At 38.8% G+C, this 11,844-nt stretch overlaps 3 protein-coding genes and 1 long non-coding RNA gene across 5 annotated transcripts; all 4 read left to right on the forward strand.

Annotated features, from left to right (window-relative positions):
* Positions 1-1,204: 1,204 nt before the first annotated feature.
* Positions 1,205-3,097, forward strand: LOC139896544 (AAA-ATPase At3g50940-like). Its single transcript, XM_071879194.1, has one exon. The coding sequence runs from the start codon at positions 1,397-1,399 to the stop codon at positions 2,942-2,944; it is 1,548 nt and encodes a 515-aa protein (XP_071735295.1). The 5' UTR covers positions 1,205-1,396; the 3' UTR covers positions 2,945-3,097.
* Positions 3,098-3,638: 541 nt separating this feature from the next.
* On the forward strand, positions 3,639-4,725 carry LOC139900227 (uncharacterized). The gene is made up of 2 exons (XM_071883019.1): positions 3,639-4,085; positions 4,705-4,725. The coding sequence occupies exons 1-2, from the start codon at positions 3,639-3,641 to the stop codon at positions 4,723-4,725; spliced, it is 468 nt and encodes a 155-aa protein (XP_071739120.1).
* A 2,307-nt stretch (positions 4,726-7,032) lies between these two features.
* LOC139896545 (uncharacterized) lies at positions 7,033-9,694 on the forward strand. 2 transcript variants are annotated; one of them, XR_011776269.1, is made up of 3 exons: positions 7,033-7,167; positions 9,095-9,279; positions 9,491-9,694. It is a non-coding gene; the product is annotated as an uncharacterized lncRNA (long non-coding RNA). The 2 variants fall into 2 exon arrangements; XR_011776270.1 differs by lacking the exon at positions 7,033-7,167 and adding an exon at positions 7,970-8,542.
* A 696-nt stretch (positions 9,695-10,390) lies between these two features.
* On the forward strand, positions 10,391-11,498 carry LOC139901079 (uncharacterized). Its single transcript, XM_071883818.1, has one exon. The coding sequence runs from the start codon at positions 10,498-10,500 to the stop codon at positions 11,221-11,223; it is 726 nt and encodes a 241-aa protein (XP_071739919.1). The 5' UTR covers positions 10,391-10,497; the 3' UTR covers positions 11,224-11,498.
* Positions 11,499-11,844: the final 346 nt, after the last annotated feature.

Genomic DNA, 11,844 nt, shown 5'->3' on the forward strand with positions numbered 1-11,844 from the left:
TTTCGCCGGTGGTCCGGCGCCTCCCTTGCTACTTTTTCGTTTTTTCCTTCCTTCTTCTTGTCTTTTATTTGTTTCTTCCTCGCGTTGGGTCTAATCCGTTTGGGTTTCAGTTTCCACGACATCTTCTTACCGCCGCCATCAAGATCCGTTGAGTACCGCGAGTCTTTTCCGGTGGTCTGTGGTTTCTGATAGTGGTGTTGAGTATATGGACGGTTTTGGGGCTGGATCCAGTCGGAATAGGATGTTTCTTTTTCGTGGTTCAATCGAGATATTATGTGAGTCGACGGATTTTGTTTTTCGCAACAGGAAGATGGGTTTGTGCCAGATCGGTCAAGTTTGTCGTTGGTTATCGTCTCGTGCTCCGTCGGTAGGTGTTACTTTTTCGTGGGTAGATCGGATTGTATTTTGGTGGTTGTCGATTTTTGGGTTCCATTTCGAGTGGTATTGGTTGTAGGTCGTGGCCTTTGTGTGATTGTTCGTGGATATAGCCTCGTTTGTGAAGAATTCGACCGGTCTTCGTAGTTTCTGCACCTCATCTTTTCAACTTCGTGATGAAGGTCTCCATCGTGGTTTTTTCTTGTTAACCATCTTGGCACATTGCATTATCGCCACTCGATTTGAGAGTGTGGTAGGATCGTTTGGTTTAGTTTTCGACGGGTTTCGTGTTTGTTGTTCGTGTGCTCCCAATCCACGCTTTCTATCGGGTGTTTGCCCTTATGTGATTATGTTTTGTATTTTGGTTTGGTTAATGTGGGTGTTTCTTGATGGTTTGATCCTTCATTGTCTTGTTAGAATTCGTGTTTTTTTTAGGAATCGTGTATTTGTCATTCGAGTTTATGCTTGTCGATTGGAATTTGTACGTTGTCGTGTTGTTGTACTACCTAGCATCTTGCTGGTGTTTATTTATTAATATAATATATTGCCTTTCAAAAAAAAAAAAACAAAGAGTACACGAGCGTTAAACTACTAGTTTGTTAAAAATTTAAATTCCAACGGTTGAAACCCAACGTCGATGCCTCGAGTCGATGCCACGAACCTGAGTGACCAATGCCGGTCCGTGTCGGCCGACAGTCAGTTACAACATCAGATTAAACCGATTAAACCGACGGTGGAAAAACACTCGGACACCGAGTGTGCTTAACGGCAAACACCCTTGTAAAAAATTTTCTACTTCTTGTCTTGAAGTGAACTGTATTTTCTAGGAAGAAACCAATGCCTAAACAAATCAGTATATTTTTCTTCGTCAATACACCGATCCCTTATTTTCAAAGTCTACGAAAGTCAACACACCCACCTCTTACATCACTATAAGACCCACAATCAGCCATCAACAAAAATCATCCATTGATCTCCATTTCCCTACACTCTACATCAAATCCCAGCCGTCCATTTCATCATGTCGTCACCATCAACAGAATCCAAAATCGCTATCGCCAAAACATTCGTTTCCACCGTCGGATCTGTCGCCGCTGCCGCGATGGTCGTTCGCAGCGTTTCACGTGAATACATGCCACCTGAAGTCCGAGAATACTTTTATTTCGGATTTCGTAAACTCATCAACAAGTTATCTCGACAATTAACCATGGTGATCTACGAATTCGACGGGATTCGTGAAAACGAAATTTATAAAGCTGCACAATTTCACCTTTCAGCCCGAATTTCACCCGAAATTAATCGATTAAAAATTAGTAAACATCAAAACGACAAAAACATCAACGTTACCATGGAAATCAACGAGGAGTTCACCGATGTTTACAATGGAGTTAAATTTCACTGGTCGTTGGTGTCGAAAAAGACAACGGCGAGAGAAGTTTATAACGATCACGACCCGTACACCGGAAGATCCGTTACCAGATCCGATCAACGGTCGTTGGAGCTCACGTTTCATCGTAACCATAAAGAGCTCGCATTGAACGAGTACTTACCGTTTATTATCAACGAAGTGAAAGAAAGAAAACAAGGTGAGAAAACTGTGAAGCTTTTTACATTGGACGGAAATAATCGGTACTCCGGGATGCCAAATATGTGGAGCTCAGTCAACCTTGACCACCCGTCGACTTTTGCCACGCTGGCAATGGACACGTGTCAAAAAGAGAAGCTAATAAAAGACTTGGATAGGTTTTTGGAACGGAGAGAGTATTATAGGGAAGTGGGTAAGGCGTGGAAGAGGGGTTATTTGTTGTACGGTCCACCCGGGACGGGGAAATCGAGCTTGATCGCGGCTATTGCGAATTACTTAAAGTTCGATGTGTATGATTTGGAGTTAACTGACGTCAGATCGAACTCGGATCTTCGAAGGTTGTTGTTGGGAACGGCGAATAGGTCGATACTTGTTGTGGAGGATATTGATTGTTCAATGGAGTTGCATAATCGGGTTGAGGTGCAAGAGACTAGGCGTTTAGTGCGTGATCGACGTGGAATGCTTCAAGAAGAACATAAGGTTACATTGTCGGGGTTTTTGAACTTTATCGATGGGTTATGGTCGAGTTGTGGTGACGAGAGGATTATTATATTTACCACGAATCGTAAAGACAAACTTGACCCTGCACTTCTTCGACCTGGGCGAATGGACGTGCACATTCACATGTCGTATTGTACCCCGTGTGGGTTTCGATTGTTGGCTTCTAATTATCTGCGTATCACCGAACATGTACTTTTTGAAGAAATTGAGGATTTGATTAATGAGGTGGAGATTAGCCCGGCGGAAGTAGCGGAACAACTGCTTAAGGACAATGATCCGGATGTTGCACTCCTTGGGCTTATTGAATTTTTCGATGTGAAGAGGAAGGAAATTGAAGAAGCGAAAATAAAGGCGAAAGAGGAAGAAGAATTGGCTGCTAAAAGAGAAGAATTGGCTGCAAAGGAAAGTGAAAAAAAGAAACAGATGGAGAGTAATTCTGGTTCTAATGGCATACTTACGCCCTCACCTAGTTTAAAATCTTAGTTGTAACTAAGGTTTTAAGGCTAAATGCAAGTTGGTAAAAAGTGGACTTGATTAAAATGCAGTTGTAGAGATGCATTGACCTTGTGTGTATTTGAGTATTTGTTTCAAATACATGTATTTAGCGTTGGAACTTTGAATAAACAAAATAAGTTTCTTTATATAGCTGAGGCTAAATTGTTGGAGTTTTCAGTGTTACGTTTATGTACCATTGAAATCAGTGGGACCGGATCAGATCCCTATTGAGGCGTGGCGGTGCCTGGGCGACACTGGTGTTAGATGGCTGACTTGCCTTTTTAACAAGACGTTTCGAAGCTCTAAAATGCCTATGGAATGGAGACTGAGTGAGACTATTCCCATCTATAAGAACAAGGGGGATGCTCAATGTTGCGGTAACTATAGAGGCATAAAATTACTTAGTCATACTATGAAGCTTTGGGAGAAAGTGATTGAGACTAGACTTCGACGCGAAACCAATGTTTCGGAGAACCAATTTGGTTTTATGCCAAAGCGCTCTTCGATAGAGGCAATCCATATTATTAGGAACCTTATGGAGAAGTATAGAGAAAAGCAAAAGAACCTAGAGATGGTCTTCTTAGACTTAGAGAAGGCCTACGATTGCGTGCCACGAAACTTGATTTGGAAGACCCTTAAGGGCAGAAGTATCTCGAGTAGGTATATTAATGTTATTAGAGATATGTATGAAGGGGCGAAGTCTTGTGTTCGAACACCGGTGGGAAATACTGAAGTTTTCCCAATAGAAGTAGGCCTGCACCAGGGATCGGCCCTTAGCCCTTTCCTTTTCGCTTTGATCATTGATGAACTTTCTCGAGGGATACAAGAATGCATCCCTTGGTGCCTGATTTTTGCCGATGATATTGTGCTCGTTTCGGATTCTAAGGAGGAGCTTAATAGAAGGCTGGAGCAATGGAGGGTGGCCTTAGAAAGTAACGGTCTATACATTAGTAGACAAAAGACAGAATATCTTAGTTGCGATTTTGATAGGAATGTTGATGAACAAAGTGATGGAGTGAACATCTGTATTGGAGACCAGATCTTGCATCCACAAACTTCGTTTAGATACCTGGGCTCGGTGCTACACAAATCGGGGAGGATAGATGAAGACGTGTCGCACCGAATTAAGGTAGGGTGGGTGAAGTGGAGAGCAGCGACTGGAGTCTTATGCGACAAGAAGATCCCCCTTAAGCTGAAAGGGAAATTCTTCAAGGTGGCAATTAGACCTGCCATGTTATACGGATCAGAGTGTTGGCCTATGACGAAAGCACAAGAGAGGAGGATGGAGGTGGCAGAGATGAGGATGCTTAGGTGGACATGTGGTAAAACCATGTTAGATATGATTCCTAATAGTGTTTTTAGGGAGAACCTGAAAGTTAGAAGCATCATCGACAAGCTTAGAGAAGAACGACTTCGATGGTTTGGGCATGTGAGAAGACGACCTCCTACTGCCCCTGTTAGGAGGGTCGAGACACTTACGGTTGACGGCGTAAGAAGAAGGGGTAGACCTACGCGTAGGTGGGAAGATAGGATAAAGCTAGACTTGAAGGAGCTCTTATTGACCGAGGACATGACCTCTGATAGGGTTGCGTGGAGGACTAGAATTAGAATAGACGAGTAGGTTTTTTGGTTTTGTTTGTGTGTTTGTGGTTTTGTGGGTCTGTGTGGGTATCTTCTTTCACTCTGCTCTTTGCTCTTTGCTGGTTTTTTTTTTTTTTTTTTTTTTTTTTTTTTTTTTTTTTTTCTAGACCCATGCATCGATGGTGTAAGTTTGGACATGTGGGTTTCTATGTGTATGTATGGATGTTCGTGTTTGTATGTATGTATTTAACTTTGTTCGCAAGTTTATGTTTGGTTGTTTGTATGTTCGCTTGTTTTGCTTTTCTGCTTGTCTTTGATTGTATTTATGTATTTATGTATGTTTGTATTTATGTATGGTTGTATGTTTATATGTATGTATAGTTATATGTTTGGTTGTATGTATATTCGTATGTTTGTATGTATATCCGTATGTTGGTATGTATATTCGTATGTTTGTATGTTTTATATCTATGTATGCGTATGTTGGTTTTCCCGTATGTATGCTTGTTGGGTAGATACTGTTTTATGTATGTTTGTATGTTAATTCTTATAGAATGGCTTGCTATGTTGTGTTTTTATCTGTATGTGGACATATATGTTTATTTCTCACTTAATGCAGCTTTACTTTATTCGTCCTGTGCTCCGCAGTACACTCTAAGGTACGTTTTTCTTTTTTCTTTTTTACGGCGCTGTTTCGGGAGCCATCAGCAAGCGTCTAATTATTGGCGACTTGACTGTCGCTTAGAGCCTAAATCGAATTCCAGGCAACATTTTAAAACCCATGGAAATTCGTTCCACCATTTTCATGGCGTTGGCATTTTTTTTTTTTTTTTTTTTTTTTTTTTTTTTTTTTTTTTTTTTTTTGGCCGGAGGTCCGTTGCAAGCAATCTCTTTATCCGTCGAACATAGAGAGGGAGGACTTTCCCTACCCTTGTGAGTGTTTCACTCGGGGTGGTGAAATGACTTCTCTTTGTCCTAGGGTAGAGGTAGGATTGTCTACGTCTCACCTCCCCCATACCCTACAAGTGTGGGATTGGGTATTGTTGTTGTTGTTGTTGTTGTTGTTTATGTACCATTGTTTAAAATTTGAGCTAACATTGGTAACTACTCCGTATTAGTTAACGTCAAAGAAAGTTGGGCTGAACCAATAGGGCTTTGGTTTAATGATATCTACTTCGCGTCTATTTGAGTCATGACCTTTCTTTTTGCTTTCTAAAAAAATAACTATATAAAAATATAATAAATAAAGCAACTACATCCTTAACTTCATTCAAAAGATGAAGAATCAAAACAACTTACAAACAGGGAAAAAAAACCTAACAAAAGCGAAACAAAATAACTAAAACCACAAAACTAAATTACTGACGAACTAACCAAACAGAAGAGCAAAAATATCAAAACAAAACACCAACTAAAACACTACTAAAAGCCATAAAAGCAGTAGTGATTTCAGAAACGAAACTCAATGGATTCCCCATTTTTTTTCATTACTAATTATATTTTAATGTTATTTTAATGATTGTTTACCATATAAAACCTAAAAATTCGAAGTATATATGGGGTCCGACTAGTTAAATTTAGTGGTATCCTATATAATTCAAAGAAAATACCATTAATTTGAAAAATATATGGGGTTCTGTAGTTAAATATAGTAGTGTCCTATACATTTTAAATGATATTTTTACACAAAATTTTGAAACTAGTGGTATTAAGTGGCCCCACAGGTCAAAGCTTATACTCGCCCCTGCATAAAAGGATATAAAACGCTAAAACCTCACATTCCTTCAACGTTAAAGTTCCTTAAGTCCTCTTTATGAACTCTCATTGCCTTAGGTATATTTTCTTTTGCTTTGGAACCCATTTCAAACTAAGCAATTTGCCTTCCACCCAACACCCTTTGAAATCTTTCGCAGTCTTCTAGAAAAAATAGAATGTTTCCTCGAAGAAGAACCACCATCTTCGACACATTGATGACTAACCGATGATGAAGGAATGTCTGCATTAACTCCCTTGTTCCAGACATCACCACCCAATTCACCCACCCACTCGAGATGCAATAGATCCTTGAAATTGGTCAAAATGCCACTTTTATCTGAAGTGTTTAACAATATGCCTTCAAAAAATTGTAATTGCAAAATGCACCCTGAAAAACGCTCCACGCTTATAGCTTGGTGCGTGATGCATGTTACCGAGATATTCACCGAGACAACCATTTTTCACTGCAAAAACGCGCCACACACCAAGCTGTAAACATGGTGCGTTTTCTGGGCCTTTTTGCATTTACGATTTTTTGATGGCATATAGTTAAATACTTTCACCAATTTCCATGATCATTACGTTGCAACACTAAATGGGCCTTTAAGCCCGATCCAGTATCCAACTCAGTTAAAGGCCCACCAACAATAGGGCCCAAATCAGAATCTTTTATGGCTGAGCTACCAACCAAATAGCTCAAATCAGGATTTGTAAGGGCTGAGGAATCACCAGATGGGCCAGGCCCAAATCCCACATCTTCACACGCCAAATCAGAACGGTTACACCCTAGCTCTTTACCATCTACCTGCGATACAAGAGGAGGCTGCAACAGGTCTCAAATACCAACAGTGAGCACTGAAGCTAACAGCCAATAGGTACGGGTTTTCTTTCATGGTTTCATCTTGTTTAAACGTTTCTGCTTAACAAACTTGCTTTCCAGTATTTGCTTGTGGGTTTGAAATGGTTTTTCATTTCAGTTGCATAAAGTTAGACCAATGGTATTATCTCTTCTTACTTGTTACTTTCACGAGTCTTCTTTGTTAGACAAACCACAAATGGAACATTTGAACATCTTGAATTCCTCAACTACAATAAAGTGGGTTTAGAGAGATAGGGATTTGAAGTGCTTCTGCTATTTTAGGTTGTAGTCAGCCAACTATTAGATCATTGAGTGTTTGAACTTTGATAAACTCTGATTTACGTGGTTAATCAATTAATGGTTTAAAATGACCAAAAGGACATCTTTGTGAAATGGGAGTATAATTCTCCATCATGATTAGGTTACAAAAGAGGGTTAAAAGGGGGAGTTTTAGTTTACCCTTTGAATATGCGATGATCAAATTTAATATTTAATACTCCGTATCACGATAAAGTAAATAACAAAATGACAGTAAGTAGTAGCATAAAAACAATATAAACTACTAAAACAATACTTTTGGTTTTTGTCTACATTAGAAGAAATTTAATAATTAAACACAAATTCGAACTTCTGAAAGCTAAAATATCTATTCTATTTGTAAATGCTCTTTGAGTTGAAGATTTCTTCCAATAGCCACTTGTTTTCTTTTTTGAGGCTACACTGAGTTATTCATTTTTTGTTTAATGTCTTCGAAGTATCGTATTAGAGGCTATCATTACATTCTTATGCGATACTTAGAACATGATGATAGCCTTAGAACATGATGATAGCCTTAGAACATGATGATAGCCTCTTATGCGATATGTTGACGACATTAAACAAAAAATGTATAGTGTAAAAGTTTGAAAAACTAAAACAAGCGACTATTAGAAGCAGTCTTCAGACTCAAAGAGCAGTAACGATTGCCATAGATATCAGCTCATAGAAGTCCAAATCTGTGCTTAATTATTATTTTGCTTCCAATGTAGACAGAAACCCAAAGTATTGGTTTAGTAGTTTATTTGTTTTTCAACTTCTACTTACAGTCATTTTGTTGTTTACTTCATTATGATTATGATATGAATGAAATTTGGTAGACGTTCTACACTTTGAAATTGTATTACTTTGATAAAAGCATTGTTTCACAAATATCCGACTAAGAAGTAGTACAATATTTCTTATGCTCGTACTTTGTATAGTCATTAAGAAACATGGTTGAGAGAAGAAAAATGGTAAAGGAACGTTTGATAGCTGCAACGGGTCTCAAGTACCAGCTACTATGTGGCTTCTTTCATGGTTACACGTTGCTTTTAACGTTTTTGCTTAAGAAACTTTCTTCTCGACGTTTACAAGTAAGTATTTGCTTGTGATTTAGACCAAGGATATTATACGTCTCTCTTACTTGATACCTTCACGAGTCGTCTATCTCAGACATACCACAAATGGAACATTTGAACATCCGAATTCCTCAAATACAATAAAGTAGATGTAGAGAGATAGTGTTTGGATGTGCTTTTGCTATTTTAAGTAGATCTGAATCCGTAACCCGAATGATCAGAAAATCCGATCCGAAAATATCTGAAAATCGGACATCTGGATTTTCGGATATCTGAAAATTGGGAATCCGATTTTTCGGATTTGGATATCGGATGACACTTTTTTAAAAAAAATAGGATATTTGGAATATCCGAAATTACACTTTTCGAATATAAGTATCCCATGTATCCTCTGTTTTTCCACGTATAAAGAAAAGGTAAAATTGCGTACAATTGCTTCTACATGTTTTCAAGAAGTTCCGCTGCTCAACACATGAGACTTCTAATTTTGCAAATTTCTTACTTTGGCTTTGATTTCTCATAACATACTCAAATAGTGTATTCATCTTGATTGCAAAACATGAATAGGTAAGTTGGTGCAAATTTGAGGTCACTGGATTGATCTAAAGACATTGTTGCTACTAAATCAGTGAATACTTGAGAGATTCCTCCTGGTGATTGTTATGGCCATTAATCTGAAAACTGTAATCAACCAAAAGCAGAATACAAATGAACTTGCTTCTGCTTCCATCTTCTGCTGTCATAAGGCCAAGGTACCTCACATGTTATTGACAATTGTTGGTGGTAACATTAGTGATGACATTAATTATAGGCACTTTACTCTTGTAACTCTTTATTGTTGGCCACATCGCACCTCGTTAAGAGTTGTCAAAAACATCATCTAACAGATTTCATGATAAGATAGTCCTAACACAATGATCTAGAGTTTTATTTACAATAAACATAATGAATTTTTTGTTGCAGGTTAGTTATTCATTGACAAAACTTTCAAAGACTCGGTTGAGTAAGAACCGAAAGGAGATTGCTCCGGCCACATGATGTTCCAATGTTGTCAACCGTTAATGGAACTTGTATGTTTAACTAGTGTATGTTAATACTAATTCACATTTAGTTTTTTAAAAGTTGCATGATAATTGTATATTGTTCGGGGACCATTAAATTGGGATGGAGGGAACCATTAAATTGGGATGGAGGGAGTATTTTTTATTATATGTGCTTCTACTTCATCTAATTATTAAGATTGGGTTCTCAAGTACCAACAGTTTGATATACTACTGTGGAGAAATGGGTGATGGTGTTTCGCCAGGCTCCAGTGGGCTACCGGGGACCGCTGGATGGATTGACAAAGTCAACACAGGGCTAACATGTCCCTGCCGATACACATGTTTTTTGAAACAAACAGTTTGATATACAACAGCAAACACAAGCACTGAAGCTAACAACTACTTCCTATTAATAGGTTTGTGTTTGGTCTCATGGTTTCGCCTTGTTTAAAACCTTTTTGCCTAAAGAACTTTTTAACTTTTCTGCTTAACTAACTTTTATTTCTTTCATATTTTTGGCCTGCGGTATATTAAAAAAGATATCGACAAATATATGGGATATGTTTAGTACTGTAATTATCAACACCTATAGACAAATTTGTTGTCAAATAATCAAAACCTTATCTGAAAACCAACTCCACATTCTCTGCCGACCTACCTTCTACGTACACTTGTCGGACTAATTAATTTGAAGCTCCCAATCAAATCTCATATCTTAACGTGTCATGTGATAATACGATCTCAAATTATACTGTTGTTTTCACCCCATGCATTAATGTACATGCCTTATCCCTATATAATCCCCTTTAATCCAATCTAATTTCTCATCAACCTTCCCAAATCTCTACCTTATAAATCATCATCATATCTACTTTCAATCTTTTTACTTTTAATTTAATTTTAATTTAATATTCACTTAAATTAATAATGGCACAATACGGAGGAGAACAGTACATGAAGTCAGAGGGCCAGCAAAACAATGAGTACGCTGATAACCCACTTCAATCCACCACCGGTACAACCATCCGCTCAACCACCGGCTATGAAGATGGGAAACTTGGTAGTACCGGTGGTGGACCCGGCGCCTTTGAAGAAGGAAAATATGGTAGCACCGGGGGTGGTCCCGGCTCCTATGAAGAAGGAAAATATGGTAGTACCGGTGGTGGACCTGGGGCCTATGAAGAAGGAAAATATGGTAGTACCGGTGGTGGTCAAGGCGCGTATGAAGAAGGAAAATATGGTAGTACCGGTAGTGGTCCCGGCGCCTATGAAGAAGGAAAACTTGGTAGTACCGGTGGTGGTCCCGGCTCCTATGAAGAAGGAAAACTTGGTAGTGCCGGCGGTGGTCCGGCCGGTGCCTATGAAGAAGGAAAATATGGTGGTACTGGTGGTGGTCCCGGCGCCTATGAAGAAGGAAAATATGGTGGTACTGGTGGTGGTCATGGCTATGATGAAGGGAAAGATGTCATGGAGAAGATCAAGGAGAAGCTACCCTTCGGTGATTATGGTGGTGATGAATACAAAACTTCCGCCACAGACGGCACCGTAGATGGTGGTGTTGGCGGCGGGTATGGAAATGAAGGAGAAGAAGGGCGTGAGAAGAAAGGGTTGATGGAGAAGATTAAGGAGAAGTTGCCAGGTGGTCGCCAGTAAATAATACGTAATTATACATCATCATGCCTGTTTTGGTTGAATATATAGTGTGATTAAATCAATCTGTAGATGTCATGTACGTGCCATCATGTATATGTATATATATGATGTTTATATGCATGTATATGTGATGCTACGACAATAATCTGCTTTGTTGGCGAGTGTCTGATACACGAAGCACGGTTTAATTGTATTTCTTTTTCTATGTTTTTATCATTATCATTATTGTTAATATATGAATACGAGTAATATATTATGAAGTGCTTTTGAATTTATTTTTTCTGGGTAAAAGGTATTCCTACGATAAATTTAAGTACTTTAGAATTAAGGAGTATGGTATAGTATATGTGTGTGTGTGTGTGTGTGTCTGGTAGTGGTGTTTCCGTGTCGGCAGCTTATGGTGAACCACCACTCTGTTACGTGGTGGTCACTCGAAGTTTGTTGGTGTCTGATCTACTCTTAATTTGGTAGTAGTGGACTAGTGGTGGTCTTTCAACCTGTTGGCGAAGACCACTGTTGGCAACCGAAGTTTGGTAATAGTGGTGGTCTTTTGTCGTGTGTAACAACCCAACCCGTTAACCTTTCAAAAATGTGCCACAAAAAAATAATTTCTGGAACAGT

This window comes from Rutidosis leptorrhynchoides, chromosome 3, assembly GCF_046630445.1.
Source record: "Rutidosis leptorrhynchoides isolate AG116_Rl617_1_P2 chromosome 3, CSIRO_AGI_Rlap_v1, whole genome shotgun sequence".
NCBI lineage: Eukaryota > Viridiplantae > Streptophyta > Magnoliopsida > Asterales > Asteraceae > Rutidosis > Rutidosis leptorrhynchoides.

What these genes read in the sequence shown, in the direction of transcription:
- LOC139901079 (XM_071883818.1), top strand. Translation starts at nt 10,498, where the DNA reads ATGGCACAATACGGAGGAGAACAGTACATGAAGTCAGAGGGCCAGCAA.
- LOC139896544 (XM_071879194.1), top strand. Translation starts at nt 1,397, where the DNA reads ATGTCGTCACCATCAACAGAATCCAAAATCGCTATCGCCAAAACATTC.
- LOC139900227 (XM_071883019.1), top strand. Translation starts at nt 3,639, where the DNA reads ATGTATGAAGGGGCGAAGTCTTGTGTTCGAACACCGGTGGGAAATACT. An exon ending in ACGTGTCGCACCGAATTAAG is followed by an intron (nt 4,086 to 4,704) that starts GTAGGGTGGGTG and finishes TTTTTTTTCTAG; the next exon opens with ACCCATGCATCGATGGTGTA.